This window comes from Calidris pugnax, unplaced genomic scaffold, assembly GCF_001431845.1.
Source record: "Calidris pugnax isolate Ruff unplaced genomic scaffold, ASM143184v1 scaffold188, whole genome shotgun sequence".
In the NCBI taxonomy this organism is placed as follows: Eukaryota; Metazoa; Chordata; class Aves; order Charadriiformes; family Scolopacidae; genus Calidris; species Calidris pugnax.
The window spans coordinates 982,380-1,002,181 of NW_015091257.1; the positions used below are offsets into that span (position 1 = coordinate 982,380).

The following is a 19,802-nucleotide window of genomic DNA, read 5'->3' on the forward strand; positions in this document are numbered from 1 at the left end:
TATCTTCTTTCCTGAGGTGGGTTTTCATGTTAGTGAAATCTGAACATGAGAGCTGAGAAGATTGTGGTTGTAGAGGTAAAGGAAAAACTCATAGCATTTCTTTCACTATTGACTCCTGCACTCTGATCTGTAATCTTGGCAGATTAAAGAGTCCTTTTACAATATGACAGATCACAGTAGGAAAATCCATTTGGATAAGTGTTTGCAAACTCTGTTCTTGCTTATGCAGGAGTGACCTGGGGAGGAAAACAGAATATGTTTTAACACTAGTTATTTGGATGCCACCATTTTCCGCTCCCAGGCAATGTAATTTTATCTACAGTTGTAAAAGGCAGATATAGCTGCAGTTTCATTATGTTTGCTTTTATGACAGTTTAACTGCAAGCAAAACTGCCCATTTGTGTAGTGGTCATATTTTAGAAAGGGAAATGGTAATAAATATGTTAACTTTTGCACCTTCTACCTGGCTGCATAGACAAACTTCTATACCTTCTCACCCCCTCTGGATCTCTGAAAAGATTCATCCATTTGTAAGATTGGAGTTTACAGTACCAATCATTTAAATTAGCTAAACTACCTGCGGGGCTTATGTTACATAAAAACCTGTAGTACAGCAGAAGTGTGGAGAACAGTATTTTTGTGGCTTTCACACTAATTAGTGTGAACCAATAAAGGGGCTGCCTACCTGAGGTTGTCTAGCACTTGGATAACTTCATAGCCAAGATAAGGATGCAATTTGGTAGCTGGTTGATTTTGGTTGCATGTGAAGTTCTTAAAATCTGTGTGTGTATTACCACAGAGCCATCCCTCAGATACTTAGCCACAGAGCTGTTCAGAATGGAAGAGTTAACAAAGTGCACATTGAATGCAGGCTAATACCACTGTTTCTGCATCATCCTTTAGTAGCCTGAATTTTCATAGGGATTTGACAGTGTTATTGCTTCAGTATTAAAAGATCTCCAGGGCTTGGGTTGAGTGCCCGTCTCCTGCATGTCAACCAGTGGTCCCTGGCTTCATTCCCCGTGGTAATGCCGGGCTCTGATTTTTCTTTAACTCACTTTTATTTGGGTTAGCAAATTGCCTGTTTGGTTTTTCTTTTGTAAGTGTGTACCTCATAAGGAACTTTTTGCCATGTAGGTTTTCAGTTTCAGTTTGTTTTTATTTTCTTTGTTGCAAAAGATTACTTTTTTTTTTTTCTTAATTGGATAAACAAGTTATTATTAGACTTTCCCTTTTCAGAACTGGAAAATGCCCAGAAAGGCTTTAGCTCACACTTTCCGAATACAAATTTACTTCTAAATTGAGACCAAACACGGAAGAATTTAGAATGTTAGGTGAATAATTTGTGTAGTTATGAGCAGATGGAAACAATGTAAAATGAAAAAAAAATTAGTCTTGACAATCATAACTGTTTGGTTCTTATAAAGTTTAAGTTGGTGGTTTTAAATTGTCCATGAACTATGCAAATAAGTTGGTGGGAAGTGACTGAGGAAAGCAAGCCTACGATCAGTAGTTTTAAATTAGCTTATACCAGAGGGTTCTTCCAGTGGAAAATTTTCAGGGAGTTTTCAAATCAGAAAAGGTTGAAAGCTATTGATATAAGAGTTTAATAATGTCTTATTTCACTTTGTCATAGTTCTAGCTTGTTTCACTTCAAACAGTTAAAAAGTTTAGATTTATGACATTTACTGTTTTAAAATTATTTGACGAAGATACATTACAGTGATGTCTGTGATTCACAGTGACATCACTGTGGGCAGATGATCATTTCATGTTTTCAGTGGGAGCGAATAGATTGTGCTTGAAGCATAGGTGTTATCCTAGTTGATCACAAACTGTCCTGAAAATGTTATGTCTAACTCTCATTCTTGCATCTTCAGTCTATAAAAACTCTAAAAATGAAGCTGTAGAGATGAGATCTGAATGACCTTAAGAAGCTGGAAACAGTAAAATTTGTGCTCCCAACTGTTCAAAAATTTCTCTCCTAAAACAGTAGATGACAACAGCATCTGCTAGTACAAGTAAACAGTGAAGAGTGGCACTAAATTCCACATCTGTGCTGTTGCACTTAAAATCTTCTTTTATGGGCAAAGATGAAACACACCTCATATCTAAAGGCAAGAAGTTGTTGTTGTTACTAAAGTGTTTATAGTCTAATCCAGGCGCTTGCTCAGATCTATTAATTACAGGAGAATAAAGAATGCTTCTGTACAGGGGAAAGTCTCAATAAATAACAATATAATTAAAATCATTGAGCTTACAAGGTGTCTACATATTTATACTGCTGTAATCCTCCTCTGGGTCCTAAGGTGGATTCATTCTGGTAGTGGGGATGTGGAGGTGTTTCAGCAGTTACCAGCATCTACAAGACTTCAGATGCTGATGGGAGGAACATGATGTTTATGTTGAGAGTTTCTTCTTCTTCAGTCTAGTATCCACTTGGGGTCATTTTTATGTTTGCTATCAAGCAAACTTCGCTCTTTCTTCATTGGTCTGCAGCTCCACGTTACATCGGAGTTTACACTATGTGGTACCTACATACATGTTAGATTCTATTTCTTTGTTCTGTTTATTACCTCTAAAGCTAGTTTTGTCCAGCCTCAAGTCTGCAGTTCTTTAAGTGACCATGGGTGAGCTGTCTGTGGGTGAGCTGTCTGCTGGAAGGGACCTTACAGTGTTTCCAGGTGTCAACTTTGTACCCTATCTCTTTTTATCCCATGTTCATACTCCTCTCCATCCTGTGTCTCCACTTCTCAAGTCCTCTGCTATCATACCAAGCCTGTATTTTTCTACACTACATCATTGTGTTGGAATTGTAGTGATGATGGTACCATGCAAAGATAAACAAAAGTAAAAACAAATTTGCCACAGGCATTTGGGCGGTTGGAAAAATTGTTGTTACAACTAAATCAAGTTTAATTGCAGGCTAAAATAAAGTTGCAGGCAGGTCAAGATAAGCTCAGACAAAGCAAGCCTGAAGAGCCTAAGTCATCTGGGTTTGCAAGCCCCCCTACAAGGCTTATGGCCAGTCACTAGTGATGGCAATATGGTATTACAGAGCTACAGAGTAACAGTGCTGCAAGGGCCAACAACGAGCTCTGGTAATTTAGTAGCTGTTGTGTTACCACCAGCTGCTAAATGTGGAGGTCTGGGTGTGATACGCAGCTCAGAAAGTTCCTAGGGTACTTGTCAGTTGGATCTGGGAGTGCAAACCTGGAGATGCTTGACAAAATACCAATACTGCTCATTATACTGTTTGTCTCTTGGGTTGCCTGCTGTCAAAGAGGACTCCAGGCTTGATTAACCTTTTGCTCTGACCCAGACTTTATATTCAGCTTTTCATCCCACCCTTTACCCAGAAGGTATTGCCTCTCTAGCAGAGACAGCAGATGTAGAAACTTGTGCCTATACGGGGATGCAGTTCAGTATTTTAAGTTTAACCTGTTGCTGAAAGGGGCCTTGATGTGATGGTGGGCTCTATACTTGTGTGGCTGAAGTGCACGTACCTGTTCTCTTCTGGGCCAGAAGGCAAGACCACGTAGCTGTGGGCAGAACATCATCTCTGCTGCCTTGCCTTGGAGGTTTGACTACTGAGGTAGGCAGCATGCTTATGAATTTCTGATAAGGTGTAGTGGGAGGCACCAAGAATTATCAGGAGAAGCTGATGTCACTGTTGCTTGCCTTCAGCGTGTAAAAATTGAGTCAAATATATCAGTCATGAGAGTGAGTTAGTCATGAACTCTAAGAACGGAAAGTAATTTGGGATGCATCCTTCATATTTTCAGGCTTTTCTGTATCCGTGCGAAATTTGCTTTTTAAAAAAGTGAGGTTCAGATAAACTTGGCCTGTAGTAACACACCAGTTTTGTAAGGCATGTTAGTGCTTGGCGAATTGTCAAAACTCTGACATTTAAGCTCATATTTTTGAACACTTTGTGCTGCAAGGAACTCAGCACTAATACATGCCCTTTGTCCTTGCATAGCATTTATATCTTTTTGTGGTTGTTGTTACCATCCCTGCTGCAGTCATTTTTTAAAATAAACTTTTGAAGCCCACTAAAGTACGTCAGTTCTAAAGATTGATCAGTACTAGCTGCCGAAAACCAGTAGATTGTGGTTACAATTATTTGAAAATTGTTTTTAAAAGCCCTGGACTCCAGAAATCCATGACCATACCATATAGGAGTATTAATTTTTGTCTGAATTTTGGACTGAAATGTTTATTACGCTTGGTCTGTTAGTAGATGAGAGTGAAAGAAAATAATTTTTATATAGCACAATAAAGTATTGCCCAGTGCATACTGCAGCTACACAAGTACTTGCTACCTTCTCTGTCTGAACAGACTAATCTGTAATACGTTGGAGTGAGGAGATGTGAGCCTTCTAAGTAAGTACCTGCAACATTTTTATTTGTCCATGGCTGTTCGTATGTTTGCTCATTTTACACATTAAACCAATCAGAGTAGTAGTAACCTTTAGCTACCCTTTCCAAACTTTATTTTATCTTTGTGCTTTCTGTCTTAACAGCTAGCATCATAATATCCACTACAAGACATTTATTTTCTATAATAGCCCCTTTGTTCAATCACATCTCAGCAAAGAATATAGTGTTTCACACTGATAGTCAAAGCTGGGAAACCTTAGGGGAATTTTCACAAGTAGGAGACAATTGTTGAAATATGATATTCTAATAGGAATCTGCTGATCTTATATCAGAGAATGATTTATAATCAAACTCATAGAAATATTTCAGTGATACTTGGTGTATCTTATGAGGTCACTTCAAAGACACGCAAGCCACTGATGATCTATTTTTTTATAGGTGACATACTTTATTTATTCCAGTTTTGTTCTACTGATTTAGGCCTTCTAAATTTAGCAACCAAATATGACAAGTTTCAATATATTCCAAATATTTTTCCACTATGTTTTAAAGTGACCCATGTCTGTCAATACATGTAATCTTTCCCACATGTTTGTGTTTCAGTAGCTCTGCTACAAGTTAAGAATCCATTTAGTGAATGATATTGGCAGATCCTATTAGCAACAGTTCCATTTATACGTGATGTGGACTTTGCTTTTTGCAGTTGTGGTGAAGTGTACCTTCTGTTCAAATCCAGGTAACACATAAGTGGATATGTTGGCCAGCGGGGTTAATTATGTTCCTGGTACAATTACAGCTTTCTGTGTACTGTTTCACTGGGCCTTGCTTACATCTTCCTATTTTTTTCCTTACCTGAATTCTAGATGTACTATCTAGTGCTGATAATTCTTATCAGCACAGTCACTAAAGATAAACTATGTTATTGATGCTGAAGTGTAGAAATGTCGGTTTCTCTGAAATTACTGTCTTAGCCTGGTTTTTTTGAAGAGCATCAGTAGTGTCTTTCCTTGTGACTTGCAATGGGCAGATGGTGAAGTTCTGAGACGTCTGAAAAAGTATTTTTTGATGTTTTCTGGCTTTTTTGGGAAGTGAAATCGCGGCTTCCTTTTCTGAAAGAGAGGTGTTTGCAGCAGTTCCTTGCCTAGAGCAGAAAAGCTTGGAAAAATTAGCATATCGCAGACACTTGTCACTTAATTTCCCACTTCCTCTTCTCATTGGCCTTGATCAGAATACAGCTGCTGTGAAGGGTTGGGATGATGTGTATGTGTTTGTGTGTGCACATGGGAGGGAGGTATGGGGCACAGGGAGGAACTGGGATAGCACATATGCCTACCCAGAGCGTGCCTGCTGCATTGGGCAGTGCAAGCACAGAACAATACGACCCCTTTTGTCATCTCTGAGTCTCCTCTTGCTTTTTCCCAGTGCTTGTACTCCTGAATAATTTCTGAATGTATAAGCATTTTTGAGTATATAAAGGTTGCAGCTTGCTCAAGGCCCACTCAGAAACAGGTTTATTTCTTCTTTCAGTGTCTGTCTCGAGGCATAGCTAATGGCTGACAGCTGATGAGCCATATATTTTGCTCCATTTAGTCTTGAGTTCTACCACTTCTTGAGAAGCAGCTCAGCAATCCATCATTCCTCAAACCTACCAGCCCTACTGCTTTTTTGCTGTCATCTTAGGCCACAGCTGACTTTATTTGGCTGGTGGAGAACACTCTGTGAAAGTTGATAGTTTCTCCTCACGACTTTGGGAAGAAAGCAAACCAAATGTTGTGGGGCTTTGACCCAGATCCTAGGAATCTGGACAGGATTTTCTGAATGAGTTTGAAGTCTTTGACAGGGCCAGCTAAGTGGGGTCTGCATGCTGTCTAAATAGATTGTCCAGGAAAATACTCAGGAACTGTCAAGACACTGAAGCAGCACATACCACACACCCCTCCCTGCCCTGTTATATTTTACAGAGTGATCGGTCTCTTAACCCACAGTTAACAGGATAGGATTGGCATGAGAAAGGATTCCTTTCACTGGGACAGCTGCCCCACCGAGGTGTTAAAATGGGAGCAATGGTGGGAAGCATAGACTGTTGTTGGCTTGTGTGGAGTTGAACGCTTGTGCTTCCAAACTGTCAGCATCCCATTGCTTGTTTGCATGACTTCCAAAAGGAATCCAGGAAAGAGCCTTGCAGTCAGCATCTTGGCCTCCAACAACCCTCTCTCCCATTGATTTAGAAAAATCAGGGTAAACGAATAATTTTATATTCCAGGAAGAAGAAATGAAAGCGGCACAAAGGAATCAGATATCTGGACCCAAAAAAGAATGATTTCATTTGAAAAGACATCCTGTATCGTGGCATAGTCTAGGCATAGTCTAGACATGCACTGTGTAAGAAAAACAAGATATATGGATCAGAAATACACACACAAAACACAGTACAGGAGTACAAAACAAATCTTGATAGAGAAATATGCATCAGCAGATCTGTATTAATAGCATAAGACTCGAGTTTTGCTACGCTGCCTAGATCCTGGTAATAGCCTTTGTGCAATATTACTCCCACAGTAATGTTTATTTTAAATTTTCTAAATACTTGACATTGTTTCATTTCCTGAATCAATTAGTTATGTCTTACTGAAAACACGTATGTTAGAGAAAGAATTCACGCATTTCTGGTTTTTCCTCAAATGCTGCTGTGTATTTTTAATTTATACAAATGTGTTAAATAGTAAGTGTAGGAATCAGAGCAAGTCAGAGCAATGCCATGTGAAAATGAAGAGTGCTTGGGAGATTTTCCTGGTGTGCCTGTGGCCTAACAGAACATCCATTCCATGTGGGAAAATATAATGTTAGGAATATATATAATATATAATAATAATAATAATATAATATATAATGTTTAGACTGTGACCCTGGAGCGCAGTGCCATTGGACAGGTGAAGCTCAGTGGTTTCAGAGCAGAATGTGGGATCCCATCAAACACATAGAAGACAATGCTAACAGTAGCCTGTGATTCCTGGGTTGTTTTCACTAGAATACACTAGCTTTAATTAGTGCCTCATTAGTCTGTGAAGTGGATGAGTATTATAGGCAGATAGATCACATAGTTCCCAAGACTTTTTGTTGTAATCCAGGCTTGACCAAAACTTCCAATTACAGATCTAGTTTCAGTACTTTTATCCCTCCATGTCTTCTGTGGTTCCCGTCTCTCATTGCCTGTATGTTGGAGGGTATTTTCCTACCAACTGTCTGTAAACACAGCGGTATGAAATCTTTAGCAAATGTTAAGGTGTTCCTGGTTCATCTCCATTTCAGATCATAAACTGTTAGGGTTTCTTTGTGGGTTTTTTTCTGCCTTTGTTCACCTACCCCACCCTTTCCTGCAGCAGGAGCAGCTCAGAGAGGGGATTAATCTCTGTTTCTGCATTGTGAGCAGCATGATTATGATGAAAGACTGCTTTAGAAGAGGCAGGCTTTGGGAGGGTGTCTAAAGGACCATCAAATGCAGAAATGTGTTTCTAGTCCAAACTTCTCAACAGAAAATATGTCCCCTGTTCTTACTTTTCCATGTCTGTATAGGTAGTGTAAGAGCTGATGAGAAGTCATCCTGTGTACAGGAAACTTCATGGTGTACCCAGCACGTTTCTTGTGAAGAGAGTAAAGATTAATTTAGGGTAAAGACCATTTGTAGGCTGTTTCAGTTTCTGTTCGTAAAACAATGTGGGAGGCTGAGAGGGTTGTACTGCTCTGTAGCAAGACTTATCATTTTCCGTGCCATTGTGCTGTACTTAACTTGATAAAAGTTGTTCTGAAAAGTGAAACAGAGCTGTGCTTTTTCCTTTTTAGTTAGCAAACATGTGTTACAAATGCTCACTTCCACCTGTGGGTGTGCATATTTTTGTGCTTATAGGAGTGGTGAAGAAATAGAAGTGTTGTGATGACAAGTGAAATTAAAAGGATATCTAATTAAGTAGAATGCTAATTGTATTTCAGTTGTGAATATGGACAAATAGTCTTAATTTGCACAAAGAACTAACTGGCCTAAATTGCGGTTTTCTATTAAAAGTACTCAAATATGTTAAAGAGGTAAAATTAGGTTTTTAGATTAATTGAGTTTGCTGAAGTTCATAGTGGGGAAGGGTCAAGAAGTTTGCGATTTACAGATTGCTCTATAACTAAGTGGGACTAAATGGGAGAAGGTGAACAGAAAAGCAAAGAGAAAGAAAGCTACTTTCTGCTGCTGAAATGGCCTTTTATCTAAATATTGCTGAAAGGTGGCATTTGGGGATTTCCACGCTGCACAAATACATTCATTATATCTTGTGGTAGTTTATTTCGTTTTATTGTGGAAGACTTTGCCCTGCTCTTGATGAGGTCACAGAATCACAGAATCTTCATGGTTGGAAGGGACCTTTGAGATCATTGAGTCCAACCATACACACAAAAAACCCCCAAAAAACAAAAACAAAAAAAACCAAGCACGAAAAAAACCACAAAACAAAACACCTAACCCAACAATCTTGGGCACTAGAGCATGCCCCAAAGTGCCATGTCTACACGTTTCTTAAATACCTCCAGAGTTGGTGACTCCACCACCTCCCTGGGCAGGCCGTTCCAGTGCCTCACCACTCTCTCAGTGAAGTAACTCTTCCTAATATCTAATCTAAACCTCCCCTGTTGCAACTTAAGACCATTTCCTCTGGTCCTGTCATTATTCACTTGGGAGAAGAGGCCAACACCCCCCCTCTCTACAACCTCCTTTCAGGTTGTTGTAGAGGGCAATGAGGTTCCCCCCTCAGCCTCCTCCAAACTAAACATGCCCAGTTCAACATGCCCAGGTCACTCACTTGCTCAGAATTCTGATGAGGGCTTCAGAGAGTGACAGGGAAAACTTACTTTTTTGTCCTTGGTAATCAAGATTCTGGTCGGTGGGAGAGGGGAACATTGAACCAGCTTATGAGGGAAACCTAGACTTAAGGTGTACACTGAGAGGAGGAAATACATGCTCTTTGTGGAGCTGATGGACTAGCATCTGCCAAGCATGTTCTTGGTGGGGAAGTCATTTCAGTCGGAGGCAAAAGTCCATAATGGATGCTGGCACTACTTACTTTCTTTTACCTTACCAAGGGCCATGGTAAGTGGGATGTCCTAGATCAAGGTGTACCTAAAGGGGAATGAAACTCTTTTGTCAACCAATGGATCTGCTCTAGGCTTAGTCTGTGTTGCTACCCCCACGAGTTTGGCCAGAAGAAAGAGTCTGACTCAAGGTGTCAAGCCCATGGCTCTGAGTTTTCCAGTTGTTGTGATCTGTGTGAGATTCAGGACATTCATTAAATGAGAAAGAGAAAAGTGAAGTACTTATGAGACTGAAAAAAAATAGCTCTTACTCAGTGTCAGTTTTAGCAGGTTTTCGCTGCAAGTTGCTGTCCTTTCAGCTTATGTTCTGCACTTGAGCGGCTTCTGCCGCCATGAGTGAAAGGGTTAATCCAATACTTCACCTTGGATTCTGAAGCATGGTCATTAAAGCTCATTGCATCCTCTTTGAAACAGCTGTTGGAGATGGGATGCTGGAATTGCTGAAAGATTGGCGTTTCTGGGATTGCTGGCTCCGGGAGTGGTACCAACCTTTTATAGCATCTAATGAAACTATCTGGTGGCTTAATTTGGTAGGAATCATACCTCCATTGATTTCTATCAAAAAACATGATTGTAAAGTTATAACGATTGAAGTGCTTGTAATTCAAGAGAGGATCAGAGGAGCTGTCATTGAGGTGTGTCAGGCTATGCAGAGAATAGAGGGAAGTCATCCCTGCCTGAGCTAGCACAACTGTGGGAGGGATCCAGTTTGCCCAGCTGCAGCATGAGGTCTAAGCTAGTCATGTAAATTGTTTCTATAATTAGAGAGAGAGAGAAAGGTATCTTCGTGGGGTGATTCATCCCACCTACTTTGGAAAATGGTGACTCATTCACTGGAACTGCCTGTGTCTCACCATTGACTATACAGAGAACCTGGGCAGTGAGTTGAGATCAGATACCTGCCTCCTATGCAGTTCAGATCAGATAAAACCCTTTCCATAGGCATTAAGAGCTCATCACTATGTTCTTAAGCAGTCTTAGGTAATTGGTAGGGCTGGCAATTAAATCAAAAAGCCCAGACTGGACTTTCCCATCTCTTTTATTGTAGTATGGCACGCATGGGAGGTCTTAAATGGCAACTGTACTTGAATGATATGGTACCACTAGCAAATGCAAACCTTCAGTTAACACGTAGATTTAAAAATAAGTCACTTTTCCTATATGCTTATTGCTAGCTGTTCGTAAAAGCCTACCTTACATAGTAATTGCACCCAGTGGAGAAAGAGTCCTACATCCTGATCCTTTGAAATTCTGTGTTTTGACTCAGGATTTTTTTTTCTCCTGACATTGGCAGTTTTAAGTTCCAAACAGCAAAATTGTGAAAGTTTAACTATGGAAAAGCAAGCGTAGTAACGAAAGCTGTCTCATACTAAACATATCATATACATTCCTTTCTCTTTATAGCACCAGACCTTTCAGTAAACACATTAGCTATTCTGCCCACTCACTAAATGCTGTCAGTCCTTTTCAGCATAAGCTTATTTCTTTGTGCTCCTGCTCTGACTGGCTATTGCTATGACTAGTGCTGGGTGAGGCCCAGCAGAGGATGATACTCTTTTTCTAGTTTCAGAAAACTTTATTGTGAGAGCTAGTAATCAGAAGTTAAATTTACAGTTAATCTGGGAATGATACCTGCCTGATGGTTGTGATTTGTGCTGTGTAGAAAGATTGATTATTCATGCCGATTATTTTGTTAATTTTTTAGATGTGGACTTAACTGATGTTACGATATGCAAAATCCCTCCACACATGAGGAAAAGAGCCCTCTGTAAGTATGATCAGTGTCAGTAAATTAAAAGAGTATCATTAGGTGAGAAATTATTATTGCAATTTAAATGAATAGTTGAGAACTTAAGAGAGAGACTTGGAAAATTATTACACTGAGTAATATTTAAATAGAAATATTTACAAAACAAAGAAAATACCTGTCCCTATTTTAACTCCTTAAGGATTGACCCTTTTTAAGGATGTCAGCAGCTACAGGGATTTTATCTGAAAAACAACTGGACTCTTTAACCTAACTGCTGTCTGACCTGTACCTATGTGAATGTTAGTTATTCTCTAATAAGGTATTTGTAAGATTTTGGGGAAGGGGCTGTGGCATCCTGTCTAATTCTCTGCAAGCGTATTTTGGAGGTGTTCTGTTTCTTTAGGCATTTAGGTTTAATGGACTTACAAACCGCTAAACATCATGTTACATAAAGAACAAACCAAGGAAAATAAAAAAAGGAAGGAAAAAACCCCGTGCTTTTTTACTGTGAGTGATCAAACTTTGGAACAACCAGCTTGGCCAGAGAGGTCAACTTTTGTCCAAAACCAATTGGACACAGTCCTGAGCAATTTACTCTAGATGACCCTGCTTTTGAAGACGGGGTTTGGATTCAATGAACTCCAGAGATCCCTTCCAAACCCAACTATTCTGTGATTCCATATGAATTGGAAAACTGCCTGCTCTCATTTTTGGCTATCACAATTTGTATCTATAAACAGGGTGTTGTTTTATATGCTGTCGTTGAGTTTCAAAGCTTTTAGGGATAGGATGTTCAGAGCTCTCAAATTCTGCTTCTTCCACTCAAGCATTCTGATTTTTCCTATTTGGAATTGGTTTATGACATTATAGTGTATAAACCTGACCTGAATCACCAAGACAAATCATTAGTTCTAAGTGGCAACAGACTGGCCCATCCAGTGGACATGGCCTACATTCCTCCTTTCCTAGAATGAGCTCCCCATTTAAAATCTCATTCCTAAGCTCATGTAGATGGCCAGGGTTGTGTTCAATTCAGTTGTCTTAGATGTTTAACTTGCTTCTGAATTTTCAATGTCCAGTGAACCAGTGCTAGTTAAGAAGATGTTTGAGTTCCCTGTGGAGAGAGGGAGATTCTTTTGAAATCCTCCAGAGGGAGATGCTGACTAGTTAAATTCAGAGACTTAAGTTAAGCAGGTTGCATGTTCATTTGAAGGCCTTCATAATAGCATAAAACAAATACAGAAGTTCAATAACTACAGTGCTAATGTGGCTGACAGAAGGAATATTCAAATTTACCAGCCAAACCAAAAGCACCACATTTAACAACGTAACCAATTTTTCTGTAAGCTGTGGGTTTCTTTCCTACCGTAACATTTCACTTTATAGGCAGTGAGGGGAAGAACAACTGTCATGGATGTCTGTAGACTGATAAAGTGTAGGGTTAAAGTTCACTTCACTGATAAAGTGAAGAAAAAGCACAGGCACTGCCATGTGCCACAGCAACAGGCATCCCCTTTGCCTTTTTTGTTTTTTTACATCATCCTCCCAGAATTTCAGCCTCACTCTGACCCAGTGGGTTTTATTTATAGTTTTCAATATCCCCTTCTCATAGCAGTAAAGCCTGGAATGACACAGTGTGCTGACACTAACAACATATCTTGCCTTTTTGTTCTGTTTTCTGCCGACCCATTGTCCCTTTGTCCTTATCCCTTGTCGTACCTCTGCAGACAGAGTCCCCATCTGACAAATTTACTTGTGCTCCCAAGGGATTATGAATACCAGGAAACTTCATTAAGGATGGTTTAATAACTTAGACAAAGGAGAAGAGCAGCTGGTCTGTTAACAAGTCTCTCTCAACCCCCATTCTCTGACAGAAGAGGCTTTCTTGCCTGTGGTACAGTCTACAACAATTTGCAGCAAAATGCTACAGATGTACATGCAAATTGAGTTATTGTGCATTGGATGTGCTTTGAGCCTTTTATTTGAATGACCCGAGGCAATTTTATGACAGTAGGTTTGCTGCTGTTAAAAAGAACAGGAGCTGATAGTGACCTAAAATTTCAATGTGTGTTTTTGCTCTCTTTATTGTTTAGCATAGTAATGTTAGAGGAATAGCAATTGGAGACAACCTGCTGCATTCTGCTACTCTGCAAGACAAACATCAGTAAAGCCAAGCAGCAAGAGAAGAAGGGCTCTTCATGACAAAATGACAGCAAGAGAACACAGTCCCCGCCATGGTGCAAAATCCCGCACTGTGCAACGGGCCTCCACCATTGATGTCACCTCTGATATGGTGGGCCTTTCTCTGGCAGGTATGTACCTTCATGTCAGCTATTGCTCTGTTGCTACTTTCAGAACCTACCTTGCACTAACATTGGGGGTTTTTTTGTTTAATTGCTAGAGGATTTAGATGTGTCTGGTTACTTGGAGAGAATGAGATAAAGGAATTATACTAAAGAGTTTAAAAAAAAAATCTTAAACTTACCATTTTTAAAATAACCAAAACATGAAAATTGGAGAGGGAAGAAAAAAAAATTAAGCTACGTTTTGTGCAGTTATGTTTATCAGTCAAAAATGAGCAACAGGGAAAGAAAAAAACAAAAGAATGTCAAGGTCTAGGAAGAGTCTTGGCAACCTCCTTGTTTGACATTGTATAAAATTTTCAAGAGAGTTTAGGGACCTGAGAATTATCTCTCTCATCTTTAATGGTGAGTAAATTAGGATTGTAACCCGCAGAGGCTTTTCTTTGATTAGTGAGAGAGACAGGTACTTTCAAACTTCTCCCTATTCACTGATCACAGAGGAGATATATCTGATTGAATAATTTGGAGTTAATAGTGGTTCAGACACTAAGTGGCTTTAATCCTGTTGTTTTCTACTGAGATTTGGCATTTTATATTCCCATATTGCATATAATCTTGCATAGTTTTACATATTTTAACATGCTTTATACAATGAGATCATCTCAGGTTTTTCAAATCATTTTTAGAGATCAAATATTAGCTGATAAATATTTTAAATACCAGTCATGGATCCTTAAATTAATTTTTTTTTTCTTCTGTAAAATTTAGTTTCTTTCTCTGTATGACTACAACTTCAGGATTCACATGACAGCAATGTTTGGCTAACCTTGTGTTAATTTTTCTGATTTACAGGAAACATTCAGGATCCAGATGAGCCTATTTTAGAGTTCAGTTTAGGTAGGCTTAGTGGTTTTTATGCTAATTTTGATTATATGTGCTACTGAGTATGTGTGTGTGTTTTTTATTGTTGATCTTGTAGTGCCTTTCACATAGTAAGGTTTGAAATTTTGTTTCCATTTTTATGGAGATGTGGTAAAGTTTTCTTGCTGTCTGTACAGTATCTTTTGATAAGAACCCAGCAGTTTGATTTTGTTATGTTTTTAAAAGTCTGTAATTAAAACATCTGTCCTATAAAATATTAAATGTTTGCTATCTGAGTGTTATTTAAAAATGTTTATTTTGTTTACATGAAGATAGAGTGAAACTGTCTTCAGTCTCAGTATATCAGCAACTCAGGTCTTCAAGCAAACTGAAGATCTGCTGGAAATACCATTTTAGGACAGAATAGTTTCTAAGTTACCAACTATTACAGATACCTTCTTTCCTGTGGTCTTTGCTGTCAAGTGATAATATGAGACACAAAGTAACCTGTTTCCTGAGATGGTTAAATTTGGACAAAAAGCTTGTACATTGACTCACCTCACTTGAAGAATGAGTTGTGAGTGAAAAATATTTTCTTCATGAAAATTCAGTCCACATTTTCAACAGCAGCATGGTTTTCTTGTCTTTAATAGTGGACTAATGTTTGGAAGGTTGTGCTCTTAACAGTATGTTTGAAATGAAAAGTTAGAAAATTTTATCAGATGTATGTAATTGTGTTATGAATAATAATCTTAACAAGAACTCCACAAAGCTGAATAAGCTACTTTAAATATTTTCAGATGAATTAAAAATATCTAGAACGGCAAAGCTGTTTAGTGTACATTTAAACATTTTGCTTGCCCAGGTAAATTTCAAAATTAACTTTCTGCATCTAGCTGAAGCAGAGTCAGACGACACTGTAGTTATTTTATCTAGCTAGACTGAATTTGGCTCTGAAGTTTAATGTAATTGTGGAGAGTCACTCACTGAGATTTTTGGTAGTTGTTTCCTACTCACCATAGTCCCTTCCAGGAGTTAAACTCACAATAGCATTTTAGAAGAAATAAATTGCTCTCCTTTTGCAATTACAAGCTGGTTATCCTCATAGTAGTGCCGCTTGATCAATGTTCAAGCACTTCTATTGGCTCTCCATGGCAAAATGCCGTTTGGTAATGGGCTTAATAGAGCGTGACTTCAAATCAAATGCAGCCATGCTCATGAGATTCCCAGAGGAAAACCTATGCATGTAGACTGTTCTAATGAGCTGTGCCAGGGGAGTGGATAGGCAGGTGTTTGTAGGGAACAAGTTTACATTACAGCTCTACACTTGGAGCCAGGCTGGTCTGATTGCACGTTTGCATGCACAAGGGTGAGTGATGTCTGCCTTTATAGTGTGGTGGTAGAGTATTAGACCCTTCATGGCTTTATTGCTCAGGGTATATAATAAGCTTTTATAAAAATGTAGTCTTACAGCAATATGGAAAAGATCCTGAATCTAAATTTATTTCTCTGTTGCATACCTAAAGCTTGCAGTGAGCTGCTAACTCCATCGCTAGATCGAAAACCAAATAGTTTTGTAGCAGTGAGTGTAACTACACCTCCTCAGGCATTCTGGACAAAGCATGCACAGACAGAAATTATTGAGGTAAGTGGAGAGGTACTCCTGGAGTAGATTTAAAATTGAAGCTAACACAGGAAACGTTTCTCCCTAACAAATACCACCTTGCATTAATTTTTGCCTTTTTTGTTTATGATTACAGGGAACAAGTAATCCTATCTTTCTAAGCAGCATTGCCTTTTTCCAAGACTCTCTTATCAATCAGATGACACAAATCAAACTCTCCGTGTATGACGTCAAAGATAGATCTCAGGGAACAGTAAGTTTTCTTTATTCTGTTGCCTGCCCAGTCAGTGTGGAACAAGAGAGGCAAGGAGATAAAAGTAGTAATTTTTGTGCAAGAAAGCAAAGGGGTAGCAGCACTAGTCCCATAGAAGGCAAGATGGGTAGGGGAAGGAGGTACAGAAATGCTGTGAGATGGACTTGGCACAGTGGGGAGCACTGCCGGTTTTCTCAAATAAGGCTTGTCTGCATCAGATTAGGAAACTGCTGACTTAAATTAAGAGGTTCTGTCACTTGCTCTCTTACATTATGGATCTCTTTACTGAGCTAGATAATGAATGGGATCTAACACTCCTAACTGAGGCCTCTAGCCTGTGCCAAAATTTTGGGCCTATTTGGCCCATAATGGAACAGACCTTTTCAACAGAGATGCAAAATTCCAGAAATCACCCTGCCCTGATACCTTAGTCATTTTGTTCAGGGATAACATTTGTTCCCTTACTGAAAAAAGTTTAAGCACCAGCCCTCCCATGTAACTACTTGGATCTGTGGGCAGCTTCGGCCATTTATTTTCATATTGTTGCCCAGAGTACTGTCTGGTTTTCCATGGCTTCCTCAGGGGCAGTAGAGCTGTCCCTCTCTGTATTGTGCTTCATGGGGAGGCTCTGGGGAAAAAGGAGTATCTCCAGAGGAGGCAAGTTCTTCAGGAGGAGCCAAGTTTGGGTCAGGAGGGACTATGACGTGTTGACCAGGTCAGTCTGAGCCCCTTTCAGTCTTTGCTTTCAGTGTTCCTGTATTGTTGGGTCTAAGCTTGTATATATTGAGGTGCTTCCACTCAACTCCTAGTGAAAGAAAATGCTTGTTGTCCTCTAGTAGAAAAAGGATTTTTGATAAATTACCAAACTTATTAAATTTTAAAGGATTTTAATTAGTTATGTATGGTCATATGTAATTATATTTTTATTCTCAGACTTTTGTGCATAATAATTGTATTTTGGGCTTAGGTGCTGTGGACAGAGCCTCTGTTCATTGTAAAGGTAAATAATTACAATTCTGGTACTCATCTTCTTTCAGATGTATTTGTTGGGTTCTGGGATGTTCACTGTAAAAGAACTTCTTCAGGAGAAGAATCACAGGTTGCACTTAACACTAAGGTTTGTAATATTCTCCTCCATTCAGGAATTAATTCTCAATTCTTGAAAGCATGCTTCAGACGTGATGAAAACTGTCTGTGAGATGTGATGAAAACCTATTGGTTGGTTGGTTTTCTAGTTCCAGGCCACTGTTAAAGAAAAAATATTTTATGTTGTGTGATAATTAAAACATGTAGAACAAGACCTTTCCAAAGTGGTGTATAGTGTTAGATATTGGTTCTAGTTCTACAAGTCAAGGAAGTATTGCCAAGACCTTTTTAATTTTTGTGCATTTCATCCCATCACCTTGGCATATTTGTCCGTGGAGTGATAAAATAGAATATTTTTAACTGTGCTGATGTATAAAGAGCCTGTGATGGGGACAACGAAACCCATCGAAACAGGGTTATCTTAGCTATTTGGAATACTTTGGCTTAGATAAATCTCGGCTTTATTTACTATTTCAACACCCATCTGTTGCTAAATAGTGTATTTATCAATATAATGCACTAGGAATAGAAGGAGTCCCATTACAGCAAAATTGAGTGTAATTTTCTAGTTTAATTCTTATTAGAAACTTTAGTGGAAGGAACGTGACTCGGGAGGGAATGAAAAAGAGGATGTGAGTCTAATGCCAGTCCTTAAGGTCTAATCATAGGAATCAAACCACACTCTTGAATGCCACTGTGAAACTAAGTTGAGAGTTGGGGAAGAATGAAGAAAGCAAAGTGAGATTAAGGAAAGAGCTCTGATATGTAAATACACACTGTAGTACTATGTATTGAAAGTAGGACAGGCATCCCTATCAGAGAAGGCAAGGGCAAGTCAGTTGAAGGGGATAAGCATAATCAAGAGACTGAGGAAAATGGTATTGGTATCAGTATAACCAGCACTGGAAACTAACTATGATGAACTCACAGAAATTTCTTAGCCCAGACACAACTAACAAAACATGGGAAAAGCTTTTCTTGCTAAGAGAAGAGATGGGTAAGGTTTTCAGCTTTTCCACCATGTGTTGTAAAGAAAAAATATACATGATTTAACAGGGGAGAGCGGATGAGGGAAATGAATCACAAAAGGCACCAAAAGATTGATGTTGATGATGGGTAAGGTAGTCTTAATTTATCATAACTGTGAAGATGAGGGTGTTTTGAGGGAGCTGAGGAAGAGGAGGAATGTGATGGCAGGAGTTTCATCATTCTCTGTTATACATAGTTATTCTGTTAGGTTTATTCTTCCATGACTATGTTGAAAATGGACTTTATTTTACTCTCTTTTTTTGATATCAAGTATATTCTGATTATCAATGTGTATGAATACATACATGTCTTCTGATTGTCATGTACCCCGTCAGATGTGTATGCTGGATGCTGAGTAATGTCTATAAACATGCTGCCTGATTTGGTACTTAAACCTATTCTCGTAGTCATCTTGTGTGCTTATTTCTTTTGCCTCCCCAGTATTGTCTGTTCCAGAGACTTTATTTTTGTCTTAGTTGTCCCAGCATATTTTTACGTGCAAACAACAATCTTAAAATACCGGTTAGAATCTATCTTAAAATAATAACAAAAAAGTCCCTGCCAAAATTACTGTGTGTCATGGGTGGGGCAGAAAAAAGGACAGCTGTGGTAGATCTGGGTACTGGTGTGTATTTAAAACCCAGTAAGACTAGAGCTTTTACCTCACTTGATTCTCTGTCTCTGACTCACTCGCTTCCCCCTCAGTCGTGTTTATATGGTCTCGGCTTCCCTCCCCAGCAGGGAGATGAAAACTACTGGTCTGGGGAGGTGGGGCAGAAAGTTGTGTCAGTTTGTGCTGTGCAGCTCCTCAGCTGTTAGTGACCTGTCTCAGTTGTTAGTGACCAGGTCCCTGGGGATCTCTGGCATTTGTTTTCATGCAACTTCCTGATCTCCAGGATCTTCCTTACATCAGGGATCTTTCCGCCATTGCGAATCTTCACCTTCATCTTCCTAGACCACTTTTCAGAATCCTTCTTTTTAACATCAGCTTTTCTTTCTGAAATATCAGGCCCCTGTTTTTCCCAATCTAAATAGTCTATCTGCAGAAGCACAAGATGTGATCAGCTTCCCAACTGGTGGCCTTGACTGACTTCCCTATTAAGTGGAAGACTTGGGATGTGCTACTTCTGTTTAGTCCATGCATAATCAAAACTTACCAGTTGCAGCTGGAAAGTAGCGGGCTACGGACTGTGAGTTAGAAAGTTTGGTTTCAGACATTCACACACACAGGCACACGCGTGTGTGGATGTATGTCCGATTATCTGCTCCCTGTGAATGCCTACAATTTAAGCTGGTTTTGCCTACAACAGGCTAATTGTAAAATCTGAACTCTTTCTGGTTTTACAGAAGTGTTGAAACACGTACATAGTTTTAGGTTGCCTT

At 39.2% G+C, this 19,802-nt stretch overlaps 1 protein-coding gene across 10 annotated transcripts in view; it reads left to right on the forward strand.

Annotated features, from left to right (window-relative positions):
* INPP4A (inositol polyphosphate-4-phosphatase type I A) overlaps nt 1–19,802 on the forward strand; it is an 89,768-nt gene that overhangs the window by 25,952 nt on the left and 44,014 nt on the right. For all 10 annotated transcript variants that reach the window (XM_014960255.1, XM_014960254.1, XM_014960258.1 and 7 more), the window contains 6 exons: nt 11,219–11,281; nt 13,357–13,575; nt 14,419–14,463; nt 15,954–16,072; nt 16,188–16,304; nt 17,342–17,421. In XM_014960255.1, coding sequence (XP_014815741.1) covers nt 13,470–13,575; nt 14,419–14,463; nt 15,954–16,072; nt 16,188–16,304; nt 17,342–17,421 — 467 coding nt within the window. In that variant the 5' untranslated portion in view covers nt 11,219–11,281; nt 13,357–13,469. The remainder of the gene's footprint in view (nt 1–11,218; nt 11,282–13,356; nt 13,576–14,418; nt 14,464–15,953; nt 16,073–16,187; nt 16,305–17,341; nt 17,422–19,802) is intronic.